Source organism: Chanodichthys erythropterus, chromosome 10 (genome assembly GCF_024489055.1).
Source record: "Chanodichthys erythropterus isolate Z2021 chromosome 10, ASM2448905v1, whole genome shotgun sequence".
Taxonomy (NCBI): Eukaryota; Metazoa; Chordata; class Actinopteri; order Cypriniformes; family Xenocyprididae; genus Chanodichthys; species Chanodichthys erythropterus.
Window position 1 is genome coordinate 12,931,790 of NC_090230.1, and position 13,681 is coordinate 12,945,470.

General features: G+C 36.6%; 1 protein-coding gene across 2 annotated transcripts; it reads left to right on the top strand.

Moving 5' to 3' along the window:
• Positions 1-2,137: 2,137 nt before the first annotated feature.
• On the top strand, positions 2,138-12,173 carry tdrd5 (tudor domain containing 5). 2 transcript variants are annotated; one of them, XM_067398643.1, is made up of 16 exons: positions 2,138-2,366; positions 3,353-3,772; positions 3,904-4,061; positions 4,148-4,231; positions 4,313-4,369; positions 4,673-4,841; positions 4,954-5,132; positions 5,451-5,665; positions 5,749-5,958; positions 7,161-7,227; positions 7,917-8,114; positions 8,214-8,357; positions 8,834-8,947; positions 9,018-9,158; positions 11,030-11,177; positions 11,706-12,173. In XM_067398643.1, the coding sequence occupies exons 1-16, from the start codon at positions 2,138-2,140 to the stop codon at positions 11,912-11,914; spliced, it is 2,742 nt and encodes a 913-aa protein (XP_067254744.1). In that variant the 3' UTR covers positions 11,915-12,173. The 2 variants fall into 2 exon arrangements, with proteins under 2 accessions (XP_067254744.1, XP_067254745.1); XM_067398644.1 differs by having other exon boundaries at positions 11,715-12,173.
• The last annotated feature ends 1,508 nt before the right edge of the window (positions 12,174-13,681 follow it).

The following is a 13,681-nucleotide window of genomic DNA, read 5'->3' on the forward strand; positions in this document are numbered from 1 at the left end:
GGGGAGTATCTCTTTAGGCCTGTGCAGATTTATGAGGATGGGGGAGTGTTTGAACTCTTCTAATGAATTTTTCACAATGGTAGCCTCCTACACAGTTTTGTTAGATGCACTGAATGTAAAATAACATTACAAAAAGTCTATGATGGCATGTTCTCTGAATGTCCTCTATAGATCTATATGTCTGTTTGTTTGTCTGTCTGAAAAAGAAAAATATATATGGGTCAATGACATGACGTGCCATTTTTTTGTCCAAAGGCCTTAATAATAATAAAAAACAAAGATGTGACTCTTCTCTTTTATTGAATCAAAATGGTTTTATTATATTTTGCTACATATAAATGTATTTTAAAGATTCTGAAGTGTCAAAAGGTCACTGTCCAAAGGCCAATACAACCATTTCATTTGTAATTAAAATATCTTAAAATGTGATAAATGTATATATTTTTTATTCTGCCATGATTTTATCACATCATAAATCAACATGGTGCAAAAATGGTATTAGAATTATGTGCAGAAGTCGTTGCTTTATTATGAGAAAGAATGTCCCGAAAAATGAATTTCATTTATTTTATTCGGAGTAACCAATATAAGGGACCATTTTGGATCAAGTCATGCGGTCAGTATCATGTGACAGGATGTGACATCATTCAGACACCTGCAAGGACCACATGGTCATGAAGCAAAGTAACTAACTCTCTTTTAACTATTTGAAAAATTAATGTTTTCACTTGCTCAGACGCATGTCCCCAAATATCAGGTTATTCGGTACAACCGCTATAAAACATGGAAAATGTTGTAATTTTTTTAAAAACTACTAAATAGAAAATGTTTGATTGTCCTTTTGTTAACTAGCTATCAAGCTAACTTGCTAGCTAGCTAGATATCAGTCTGTTAGCATTGTTTGAAAATATTGGTTAAACCGAATGACTTTCTTGGTCACAAATTTGTAAAATTTGTAAAAAAAAAAAAAAAAATGACTAAGGGAGTGTTAATTGATTATAAAAACCACATAATCTCATTGTTAAAACTTAATAAAACTTCAAAATTATCTCCATTATGTTTTATTTTTACACTTTTAAAAACCTTATTTGTCAATGATTCATTTATTAAAATAAGCCAATTTTATACATTTTTCTTTGATAAATGTAGCTATTTAGTTTACTACTAATAGAAAGACCATTAGTTGATATTCTCTTCTGAAGATCTTTAATACCTGTGTGTGTATTTTTAACGATAAAATAAACAAATAAGACAACTAAAACAAGAAATATATGCAAGATTTTAAAAAATAAGCTATTTAGCAAAATCTAACCAAATCAATTTGTTGCGAAGTCTGACTTTTTTTTTCTTTTTTTTTTTTTGCCAAAAGATTATTTAAATAAAAGTTAACAAATACTATCATTTGCTTTAAAAAATTATGTAAAAAAGATGTTTTAAATAAAAAACAAACTAAACAATACATTCATGTGACGTGTTTTTAACACGTGGTTCCGTAGATTACCACAATTTGTATAATTTAATTTAAGTAAAATGGAAAATTACACTACTAGTTAAAAAATAACGTGAATTAAAGTAAAAGTATACTACAGAAACAATTTAAACTCAAAAATGCGGTCTCAGAACGAGCAGCTTGATCGACTGCTGATAAAGCACGTGCCACATGAAGCCTTCTGTATCTGCCCACAGAGACGCTAATGAAATACAGTTTCACCTGCACTTTTAAAAGTTAATCTCGGAGGATACTTTTGGCTCGGAGGATATTTTTGACGTCCGCTTAGCTCCACTGACTCCTCCATTGAGTGCACCTGTGATGCAAACTTCGCGTTTGTTAAGAAACGTGGCCTGTCGTGTCATCTGCACGGAACGATATAACGCCTTTGTCTCGCACAAAAGGTAATCAGTTGTCCATAAAAGACAATAATATACATATAAAGTATGCTTTTAAAGACGTTGCGTTAAAGCAATATTGTCAATAAGCCTAAATAACAATGAACAATGATTTGTTTTGTCTGTTATTATTTCGCTGGTTAGCTCATGTGTTGACATCACGATGGACCAATATTTACTTTAAAACTGTTATGTTTTTGTCAGCTTTTAGTAAGTAAATTCTGTCCCACTTCTGTTTTTAGCTGTGAGAATGACCCAAGATCAGCTTCTCACGGGTTTGAAGAAGGATGTCCGTTCTCTCTTGGTCTCAGCGAAGCATGGCTTGACCCCTGAGCAGCTCAAGAGAGACTACCAGACCATGCTGGGCTTCCCCATTCCCCTCAGGCTACTGGGATTCAGAACTGTTTTGGATATGGTCAAGGAAATGCCGGATGTTGTGCACTTGGAGTACCACCTTGATGGCAGCATCATTTTAAAAGGTAATATCAGTATTTTTTCCCTTTCGTTTGCTGGTAAATCATTGTTTGTGGCCTAGAGAATGTCTATGCTGTATATTCCTGCTAAAATGTCTTTAAGATACCATTTGTATGATTTGCTACATGCTATTGATGGTCAGAAGTGCTTGGTATTAGGGGGAGGGGCTTTCTCAGTCTAGAGAGCATTTCATTGGACAAACATTTGAATACGCCCCTGAGTGCAAGATGAGTCATCAATACTTTTGCTTCCTTTTGACTTTATATCAGTTAAAGGGATACTTCACCCAAAAAAAATTAAAATGTTCTCATCATTTACTCACCCTCATGCCATCTCAGATGTATATGAATTTTTTTTCTTCCCGGACTGGAACACAGATTTTATTTTTTTTATTTTTTTTAGTGAGGAAAAATACTAGTTATTGTAAACGTATTTTAACTGTAAACCAAACTGTCAAATGTGTGTTCGCTGGACATAAATGCTAGCATGTTGTAAAATGTGATGAAAGCGTGTTGTGAAACTCATGCAAGAAGGGATGTGGAAGCACAGAGGACTATCTCTTCTCTCATGAGTTTTACAATACGCTTACGTCAAGCAAACACATGTATGACATTTGACCGGAACGTATGGTTTATAATTTCAAAATATTCTAAATGTTTTTTTTTTTTTTTCACACACCTGTTATTTTGTTTCAGAAGACATTGATTCATTAACTGGGGTTGTATGGATTACTGTCATGTTCATTTTGTGTTGTTTTTGAAGTGTCAACTTTGAAGCACTCATCCAATTGCATTATATTAATTTACAGAGATGGATTATTTTTCTAATAATCTCAGTTATTGTTTCAAAAAATGAAATATTTATATACATGTTTTTTGTTTTGTTTTTGTTTGCTGTACTGAAAACATACTGAACTGTCACTAAAAAACTGAGGTAATTTTTGTGTACTGTTACACCTAGTTATTTATTTATTTAATTTTTTCATGTGCAGCCATTGGAGATGAGAGCACTAAAGGCATTGAAGAGCTGGTTTCTAAGCAACGTGACCACAAACCCAAAGTCAACAATCGTAGGGGAAATCTGGTGAACTTCCACACCTCTTACCAACGCCATCAGCCTGTTATTCTCCCTCGGCGTGGCCAAGCAAAGCCCGCCTTGCCTGCTCAACTGCGCAGCCAACTAAAACAATTACTATCTCATGGGCCGGTCAGATTATCAGAGCTGGAATCCAGGTATACAGCGCAGTTCGGAAAGCCTCTCCAGATCACTCAATACGGCTTTTACTCCATTTCTGAGATGCTCGCGGCTGCCACGGATTTCATAATTATGCAGCAGAGTCGCACTGGTTCGCAACTACTTCTGAAAAGCTCTGTAATGCCACAAAATCTGATGCCGAGTCTTTCCAAGAAGTGTATGTATATGAAATTGGAATTTATAGAGATTGATAGGATCATGCTCATTTTTGGTCTGAATCTATTGATTACATAAAAGCCTAATTTGATGATCTTTTGCATGATGATTGCTCTTCATTTTATTCTGCAGTGCCGTCTCCTTTGGTGGCTAAACAGAAGCCGGTGGTATTCAGTCCTAAAGCAACTTCGCCTCCAGAGACGATCCAGCAGAATACGCCCTTGTCCCCTGCTGTTCCTAAACCAGAGCTTGTGGAGAAAGAGCACTCTTTTGAAGAAACCATTTTTAAGGTTTGGATATTGTCTAAGCAGTTGTATGAAGTAAATATGATATTTCTATAAATAAATCAATACTGTCAGGGTAAATCTTCTTACAGCTTGAAGAGGAGCTCAGACAGCAGATTCTCGAGAAGGGCACCGCTGGCACCGTCAGCTGCGAGCTGAAAGATAAGCTACGGAAGGTCGGACATAACAGCTTTAAAACTCAGCCTTTCATGTCTCATCTTCTCACCTTGGCTTATGAGATATGGATCTTATTTCAGGTTGTAGCTGAAAATGGCAATGGGATCTCCATTCACAATCTACCCACAGAATACAAGGTATTATCACAAAGCCTGTCTAGAACATATCCGAGTTAATATCTGAAGAAAAAATTAAGAAATTGTATTGTGCGTACAGAAACTGAAGCCTATTTTTTTGGCATTAACATTTTTTTTTTTTTGTCTGTTTGTTTCCTTTGGATAAAATATAATATGTTGTCAGCCAGAGGTTATCTCAAAATAAACCATGACATGATGGTCAGAATCTTGTATCACTCTATGAAAACTACAACATCTTATCAGCTTTATTTTAGAGTTGCTAGATGGCGCTATTCTAACTTGTGGTCTGTTTTTTGCTGTTAGCGAATGTATGGTGAGGAGCTGCCAGTGAGCCAGTGTGGCTTTCTGAGCGTGACTGAGATGGTTGGTGCTTTAAGTGATACATTTTCCATCCAAAGAGGTGCTGACGAGAGTGAAAACCATTGGATGGTCGTGGAGTTCAAACCAAATGACGCACAACCCACTAAATCTGGTACTTGCCTTTCTTATTTGTGTCACATTAATTAGAAAAAAACAAACGAGTGCTTCACATTCATCGATCACATTTTAATGAGAATTTGATTGTGATTCATTTCTTTTGCAAGAATTATCCCCGGGTCACGGCACCACTTCCAGTCTGACTGATGAATCCCAGAATCCCTCCAGCAAAGCCTATTACTTTAGCTGTGCAGAGTCTGCCTGGGAGCGTGAAAAGATGGAGCAATCCATAGACCCCCAAGAGTCTGACGCTGAACTCAGAGTCTCCAATAAAACCATCCATCAGGTTGAGAGCCATTAGCGATAATCCATTATCATTCCCTCCCCTATTACTCTAAAGTAAACTTATAAAGTGTTGTACTTTTATAATGTTGATATATATAATGTCTCTGTATTTTAAATAAATAAAATTGCTAACTGTTAGTTCTGGCAAATTGATTAATCATGATATAATATATATATATGTGTGAATGTATGAAGTGTGGAATACATATGTGTAAGTATTGTGTATATTTAATGAAATGCAATGTAACATTATAATTATAAACATTATAAGAATGTAACATGACATTACACACAACACGTGTGTGGCTCTTTGTCGTAGATGGGGGATCTTTTCCCAGAGTTGACGGTGAGTCATGTCTCAGCGGTTCCTCCAGACGCGGTGTGCAGCCAGAAGCTGAAGCCGCCCAATCACAGGAAGGAGAGAGAGCTGGTGCCAGTCCTGGTGGAGCAGACAGAGTCACCTAGCCACTTCTACATCCGCTTCAGCCAAAACAAGGAGGCCAGAGCCCTGGAGAACATGATGATAGAAATGAGGTATCTCACTGACTAATTTCATCATTATCTGGGCTGGGATTGAGTTGTATGTCATTCTAATCATGCCCAACTCCTGTTTCCAGGAGCTGTTACTCCTACCCAGATGTTGCGGAGAGATATCGGCTACCTGATGCTTATGTGCGGCCGGGTCAGGTGTGCTGTGTGGCCCCGAGAGACATGTGGTTTTACCGGGTGGTGATCCATGAGGTGTTCAGTGATACTGAAGTAAAGGTGTACTACGTCGACTTCGGAGACATCACAAAAGTGGAACGAAACAGCCTCAGATTTCTCAAGTAAGTTCATCATTTGTTATTAGGGGTGTGACAATACAGGTATCTCACGAGACGAGACGAGAGATTGAGTTCACGAGACGAGACAAGATTTTTACACACTATTTTTAAGAAATCCTCAATGGCAAAATACATGACTAGAATAAATATTCTGCAGGTGTATTTGAAGTGTTTTAACTAATCATCTTGTAATGAATGTCATTTCAGTTCTACTTTCTGAGTATGAATTATCATATGCATTGAAAGACAACAATACTCAAGTATTGTAAAATGTTTTGCTACTAACTCAACTGACTGACTTCTCTTCTGTATGATTTCAGTCTCTTCAGACCTTACTGTACATGATTTATGAGCTTCTACAACTTTTGACCTCCTAACTGAACTCCTTTCCACAAACTGATCATAGAAATAAAAACAGTATAAATAAAAATGGTAACACTTTACAATAAGGTCTCATTTATTAACATTAATTAACCAACATCAACTAACAATGAGCAATATATTTGCTACAGTATTTATTAATCTTTATGTTGGTTAACAAAAGTAGTCATTCATTGTTAGTTCATGATAGTTCACAGTGCATTAACTAATGTTAACAAATGAAACCTTACTGTTTGTGCTTAATAAGATTAAGAAGAAACTGTTATTCATTTTTTATGGTAACACTTTACAATAAGTGCAACCATAATCGCACTCTCTCAATATTCAAAGTGTAAATAAAACCAAATTTTTCTTTGATACAGAGCTATAGAGATGGTTACAACTTACGCTGCCCAGCCTAAAATGGCTTTCATATTGAGAGATATTTGCATTCATCAGGGAGCCGCTTTCAAATGTGGGGTATTGAAATCACGTTTGAATGCGCGCTTGTGTTTACTTTCACGATCGCGCGTAACTCTGTGAATATGGAGCGGCGGCAACCATTATCCAACTGAATTAAATGTTTTTTATTTAAATACAAAGCAAAACGACAGTGGAGGTGTAATGTAAACGAAGCGGTGGCATATTCTTTCCTAATCATCCTAACACTCTGTCATGGCAACATCACAAGACTACTTTTCGCCTCGACGAGAAATCTCGTCACATTTTAGTCCCGCGAGATCTCGTGTCACCCCTATTTGTTATAAATCAAAATTGCCATTTTGTGTGTTAGGACATATATGTTTGTATCTCTGCTGCTCGGCATAATCTGAAAATGTTTCCAGGGCTTGTTACGCTGACCTCCCGGCTCAGGCTGTCCCAGCAATGTTAGCTGGAGTTCGGCCCATTACGGTAAGAAGTGTTGTTGTTTTAACTAAAAGTATTAAAAACCATTTTAAAGTAACAATAAAATAAAAATAAAATTAAAATAACTGAAAATATGAAAACAAAAGCTAATTCAAAATAATAAACAATATGATATTACTATAACTATAATATTACTATAATGAATTAAGTTATTCTTAGAGAATGATTCGTCAGGCTGATTCAGACAAACTGCTAAATTTATCAGTGCGTCCAAAATCACATACTGTTTGAGTAGGTACAACATTTGAATTTACTTCACGACCGTTAAAAAAAACGTATGTTCTATATAGTATGAATTATGGTAGTATGAATGAAATTTTGACCTACTACTGTACATCCGCCATGTTGTTAATGTCACATGACCTGCAGCGTCAGTTACGTCACTTCACTGCCATTCATAAATCTACTTCCGTGGCCTCATGGGATAGTAAGTGTCCATCGAACGCACTATTCAGAATCTCAGAGGAAGTAGTAGGTCATCCAGGAAGAATTAGTTTTTGAAAGCAGCGCATAAGTCTTTTTGAATGACTCGTTAAAAGTCCCGCCTCACGAGTCATTTATTAGTGAATCTGACTACAATTGTTGTATTTTATTTTTTTCTCTCCATGCAGTAGTGTTGTTCTAGTGATGTTGTTTCAAATACAGACTGGATCATGTCTTGGCTTTCTTCTCAGAGCATTTGGACTCAGAGTGCAATCAGCTCTTTTCAGAGGATGTGCTGTGAGCGCACTCTGGTGGCCGCCATTCACAGCTACCAGGACAACTTCCTGTTGCTCTTTTTGTGCGACACTAACACGGAGGAGGATGTTTACGTTCACCTCGCCCTACAGAAAGAGGGCCATGCCCTTCCCTGCATTACCGCTTATGGATTGGTCTGGACACAAATCTTCATTTAGTCCCAATAACCATAAAATCTGATAATAAAATCTGATCTCCAGTGGTTGCTTGTCTCTTTTCATTTGGGTTTTTAGATGTCAGAGCAGTTTAATCCATTGACGTCTTACTTCGGAGATGATCAGCTCGAGGATGTACAGGAGTCTCTCACACCCTCCCCATCTTCTCCAGATACAGAGATCCGCTCTCAGGGAAATGTCTCTTCAAGCTCCTCTCAAACGGTACCTTTAATCAAGCATCCAGTGTCATGATACAGCACCGATGGGCCGTAAGCCTGCCTGCCTGAGCTCTCTGTGAATTACAGTGCTCTTCAATTGGGTTGATTGAGGGCAGGTCTGTTCGCTGGGGCTGAAAATTGAGAAATATTATGGGTCCTACGGGTGCTGTTTAAGGGACGTATATCGGTTTTTGCTCAAGTGTCTCTGATGCAGAATGTGTCAGTTTTACAAAAGGAACGATCTTGCATATCTCTACATAGATTATCTGGTAGATGATTTTGTTACTCACCTCCAATTAGCAAGGGTCTGATTAGCATTTATTTAGCAAATCGAAACCACTTCCAAATGTGAGAAAAGCAGTTGTAACAATTTAATTTAAACAATCTATTATATTCCAGTAACTTTCTAATAAAATTTGTGGCCAAATGACCGAAGTAATTTGCGAGTGTTCATTTTGAACTCTGGTTTGTTCTTTCCAGGGTTCCAGCTCTGAAAATGGAGAAAGCAACTTCTCCTCCACTGATGTGGACCCAAACCTGGACCTTCCTGCCCTTGAGTTTATAAATGTTCCTGACGTCAACGCTGCGGCTGAAGTGAGTCATATTCCACACATGTACAATAATATTTTGGATTCATTTCTTTAAACCTCATGTTTTCTTTCAGAGTGAGAAAGTAATTCCGTTTGAGGCTCTGCAGGGTAAAAACCCATTACGCTGCAGTAAATGGAATCAGGATTGGACAGCAGAGGACAAAACAGATAAGACGAAACATAAACCTGACGTCAAGACAGAAGACAAATCAAAAGTAAGAACGGCATCTCTTTTGTGTGTCAAATGTTTTTTGAGGTAAAATCTGCTCATGAATAAACCTCCAGGCTTTCATTCCTCACAGTCACAGCATTTAGCACACAGTCGTCGCTCAGAATGACATGAGGTGCTGTGCCTCTGGAGATTTAATCTCCTGACGTATTGTTACCCATTACAGCCCCGTTCTCCCGCTGAGCCCTTTGGGAGGCAGTTGATCTTAATTGTGCGCTGATTAGATGAGAATGTTAATTAGCTTCTCTGCAGATGTTCATCTACTTAATCATTCAACTGAACCGTTCAACGGAAAAGGCAAGTTTCTACAAGAGAGACATGCAATAGTCATTTTCAGCGATTTGCAGGATGAAATGTCAGAATCTAGTGTATAAATATGCAGTTGCTTTTTTTTTTTCTTTTTGTTAAAATAAGTGCTAAAATACTTTAATTGCCAATATTCTTCTTGTATTGTTAAAATTGAAAATATTTTGAAATTTTCATAATAAAAAGTATTTAATTCTTGTTAAAATACTTAATTTTATTAATATTTTTTCAGTGAAGACTTGTCACACTTCAGATTAGGGTTCAGTTCTCACTATTAACTAACAATTAAAGGATTAGTTCACTTCTGAATGAGAATTTCCTCATCATTTACTCACCCCCATGTCATCCAAGATGTTCTTGTCTTTCTTTCCTTTAGTAGAAAAGAAATTAAGGAAAATTAAGGATGTTTTTGAGGAAAACATTCCAGTATTTTTGTCCATAGAGTGGACTTCACTGGGGTTCACTGGGTTGAAGGTCCAAATTGCAGTTTCAGTGCAGCTTCAAAGGGCTCTACTCGATCCCAGGCAAGGAATAATGGTCTTGTCTAGCGAAATGGTCGGTCAAAAAAAAAAAGGTCACTTGTGACATAGGCGGAAGTACCGCGGTAGGACGAAAAAATTAATCTGATTTTCTCCTCCAACATCAAAATCATCTGATATTGTTGTTTTTCCTTTTTTTGGTGTTTGGCTTAAAGCGAATGTGCAAAGATTGTAAACATTGGATCAGTACTTCCGCCCATTTCACGCATGACCTTTGTAACCTGATTACATCATGCGTGTGGATCACAAAGCTAGTGCAAGATGAGCATTTGTTGTTAAAAAGTATATACATTTTTATTTATTTTTTTTTAGAAAATGACCAATCGTTTCACTAGATAAGACCCTTATTCCTCATCTGGGATCGTGTAGAGCCCTTTGAAGCTGCACTGAAACTGCAATTTGGACCTTTCACACGGTGATCCCCAATGAAGTCCACTATAGGGAGAATAATCCTGGAATGTTTTCCTCAAACCTTAATTTCTTTTCAACTGAAGAGAGAAAGACATGAACATCTTGGATGACATGGGGGTGAGTAAATTATCAGGAAATTTTCATTGAGAAGTGAACTAATCCTTTAACTACAATTTTTGACTCAACAAACTCCTAATTACTTCTTATTAATAGTAAGTAGTTAAGTTTAGGTATTGGGTAGGATTAAGGTAAATAGAATATGGTCATTTGGTTATGCTAGAAAGGCAAAAAAAATTTAAATTGAATAAAAGGTTTAAATTGAGGTGATACTTTAAACAATTTAAAAAATTAAATTATCTACATGGCCACACCATTACACCATGTCTACATTGACCATTGTTGTCCTGTCATGCCACAACAGCTAGAAGCTACCCACACCGGACACGACAAAGAGGCCTTCGTATTAGTAACACAAGTGCATTAAGTACGTCAGACACAGAACGGGGCTTCAGTGATTATAAAGGGTTCTATTTGTCGCACTGCTCGTGTCTGGTGTAGACATTGTGTTAGTTTAATAGTATTCATGTTTTTTTTTACATAGCCTGAGATTGTGTCTACTCCTCCACCTGTTCAAGCAACAGTGAGTGAACTGCAGATGTGTGCGTCTCCAGCTAAACCAAAGCCCGTCTCGACCACACGCACCAGCCCCCACACCCCTGGCCTGATCCAGATCAACGGCATCTTTCCAGGTAGAGCACATCACTGTTGTCATAAAACAAAAAATCAGAATTTTCTAAATATAATTTATATTTATATTTATTAAATATTGCTATATACGCTATTGCTATATACCTATATATTATGGCTGTCAATTTAACCTAATGGTGTGATTATGGAAAAAAATGTGTTAAAATAATTCCTTTTTCCAGCCCAGACCTGTACATCATATTGAATTGTATGCAAACATGCAGGGCAATGACTGACCGCATGATGAAGCCTATTAGATTGTAGTTAAAATGCCACTAAATTTGAAGATTTGATATGCCCCTGTGTGTATTTGTCTTATATTTATATGATAGTTATGATAGCGTATGATATCTGCACGGTTGCAACTGGGATATTTTATACAACAGTTCAATAAAGAAGTTAATATTGTTACATTTTTGACACAATATTGTCTGTTTTTGCTCAATTACACCAATGAAAATAGTGAAAATGGGTTAAAAATGTTTTCATATGTAATTTGAATGTACACTGTTTGGTTTGACTTGATGCAGTTTTCCTAGTTTTTCCAGGTGTACCCGTTTATCCGGTCCAGCCCCCGGTTTCCAACCTCATAATGCATTTCCTCAGCAGTCCAGTCCGTGTGGGACAGGGTCCAATCACTCCGTTCCGGCAGCACATATCTCCGTTAGCTCTGAGACCAGCTGCGCGCCTGTCCGCCGGGGCCAACATCCTTCACTGGCGCTCAAACAACATAGTCTGACCAGCCAGAAGTGGTGCGTGTTGGTTTCAAACCTATTTTGGGCTTTCATTACGTTCAGAAACTTTTTTGTTCTTTCATTTGGCTGCAACTTCTTAGAAATATATCAAATGATATAATACAAGCAGCGGAGGACACAAAGGGACACCTCAGAGCAGATATATTTCTTGTTCGTTTTAGTGTAATGTCTCTCCAGCAGCAGATTGTTCTTTATTTTTATTTATTTGAATGCACAATGCTAAAGTTTTGTATGTTTTTATGTTTGCGCTATGGACCAAATTGGACATTTGTTTTATTTGTTATTAAGTTGCTTGTTCAAAGTTCAATTTCAGAATGTTTCTTTTATATACAAAAAAAGTTTTATAAAGAAGAAAATGAAAAAAAAAAAAAAAAGCGGATATACTGAAAATTGTGTCTGTTTATTTTGTGATTATATCATTTTATGTGTGACGTAAGTGTCGGAGTACTTTTTGGAGCTGTTGTGTTTGTGTGAGTGCAGTTTACAGGCAAATTTACTGACTCCAACTGCTTTTCTGGGACCTTTCACAGAAAATTAGCCACTCTGGACCTGTGAAGGCAAGACATTGTCAAGCTTGCTTTTCCGATACAATCTCATACACGCATGGATGTTATTCTGATGTGCTGTTCATCTTACCGTAACTGATGTTTTCTAGTTTCACTGGATTGTTTGGAAAAAACGCACAATATTGTACACAAATACAATCAGTGGTTTTCCAACACCCATTGTTTATGTTTAAGTACTTTTGACCAATTCCACCCACTCTTGCTTTCGGCCTTTGCATATTTAGTTTGACCCAACATTCTCTGTGGGAGGATCTTTGCTCCACTGAACTTGTTGAAATATTAAATTACTCAAACAGGATGTTGTGTAACCAAGTGCATCCATAACATGCCGCATAAACAGCGGCCAAGGAAAGGGTACAGGTTGGCAGCATTCCGCCGGTCCTGAATCTTCCTTGTTTGGTCCAATTACTGTTAATGGCATCTTAATGAGCTTTCTTCAAGATGCCTGGTATCTTAACAAGACCAGCTGGAGAAGCGAAGAATATTACCTCATTTAAACTGGGAGAAAAAAAGCTGAATGTTGCAGAAACCAAATTAGCATTGGACACTAAACTAATGAAGTTTAATTGAAGAAACGCACTTTTGTGAATCATGGAAGCCCATTTCTGCCACATAAGGGAAAAAAAAAAACATATTTTGGTAAATTGTCATAATTATGATTTTTCATGTCCATTTCTCCCACTTTGCCACAAACAAATAAACTGTGCTTTAGGAAATCATAATTATGATATGAGTCATAATTATGGCATAAAAAGTCATTATGACAAATTTTAGTCAATACATAATTAAATATTTTGACTTGTCATAATTGACTTTTTATCTTAGTTTTGTCATAGTATATAATTTTCTATATGTCATAACAGATGATCTAATAATTATTACTTGGTGTATCACTACTATGGTGTCATCATTTTAACTTATTTCATAGTTAAGTCATATTTATCACAATTCTGACTTGTCATAATTGATTTTTTATCTTATAATTATGACTTAATTTTACTTTTTTATCTTTTTTTTTATCTCAATTCCAACTTGCAATAATTACAATGTAATAATTGACGTATGCCTTAGTATGTCATCATTTTAAAGTTTTCATAATTATGACACGTCATGATGGCTATCCCTAAATATGGCTTAGGACTCTCCTGTCTTGTCAGATTTCTGTCATTTTAAATTATTCACAAA

What these genes read in the sequence shown, in the direction of transcription:
- tdrd5 (XM_067398643.1), top strand. Translation starts at nt 2,138, where the DNA reads ATGACCCAAGATCAGCTTCTCACGGGTTTGAAGAAGGATGTCCGTTCT. An exon ending in TGGCAGCATCATTTTAAAAG is followed by an intron (nt 2,367 to 3,352) that starts GTAATATCAGTA and finishes TTTCATGTGCAG; the next exon opens with CCATTGGAGATGAGAGCACT. An exon ending in ACGTCAACGCTGCGGCTGAA is followed by an intron (nt 8,948 to 9,017) that starts GTGAGTCATATT and finishes GTTTTCTTTCAG; the next exon opens with AGTGAGAAAGTAATTCCGTT.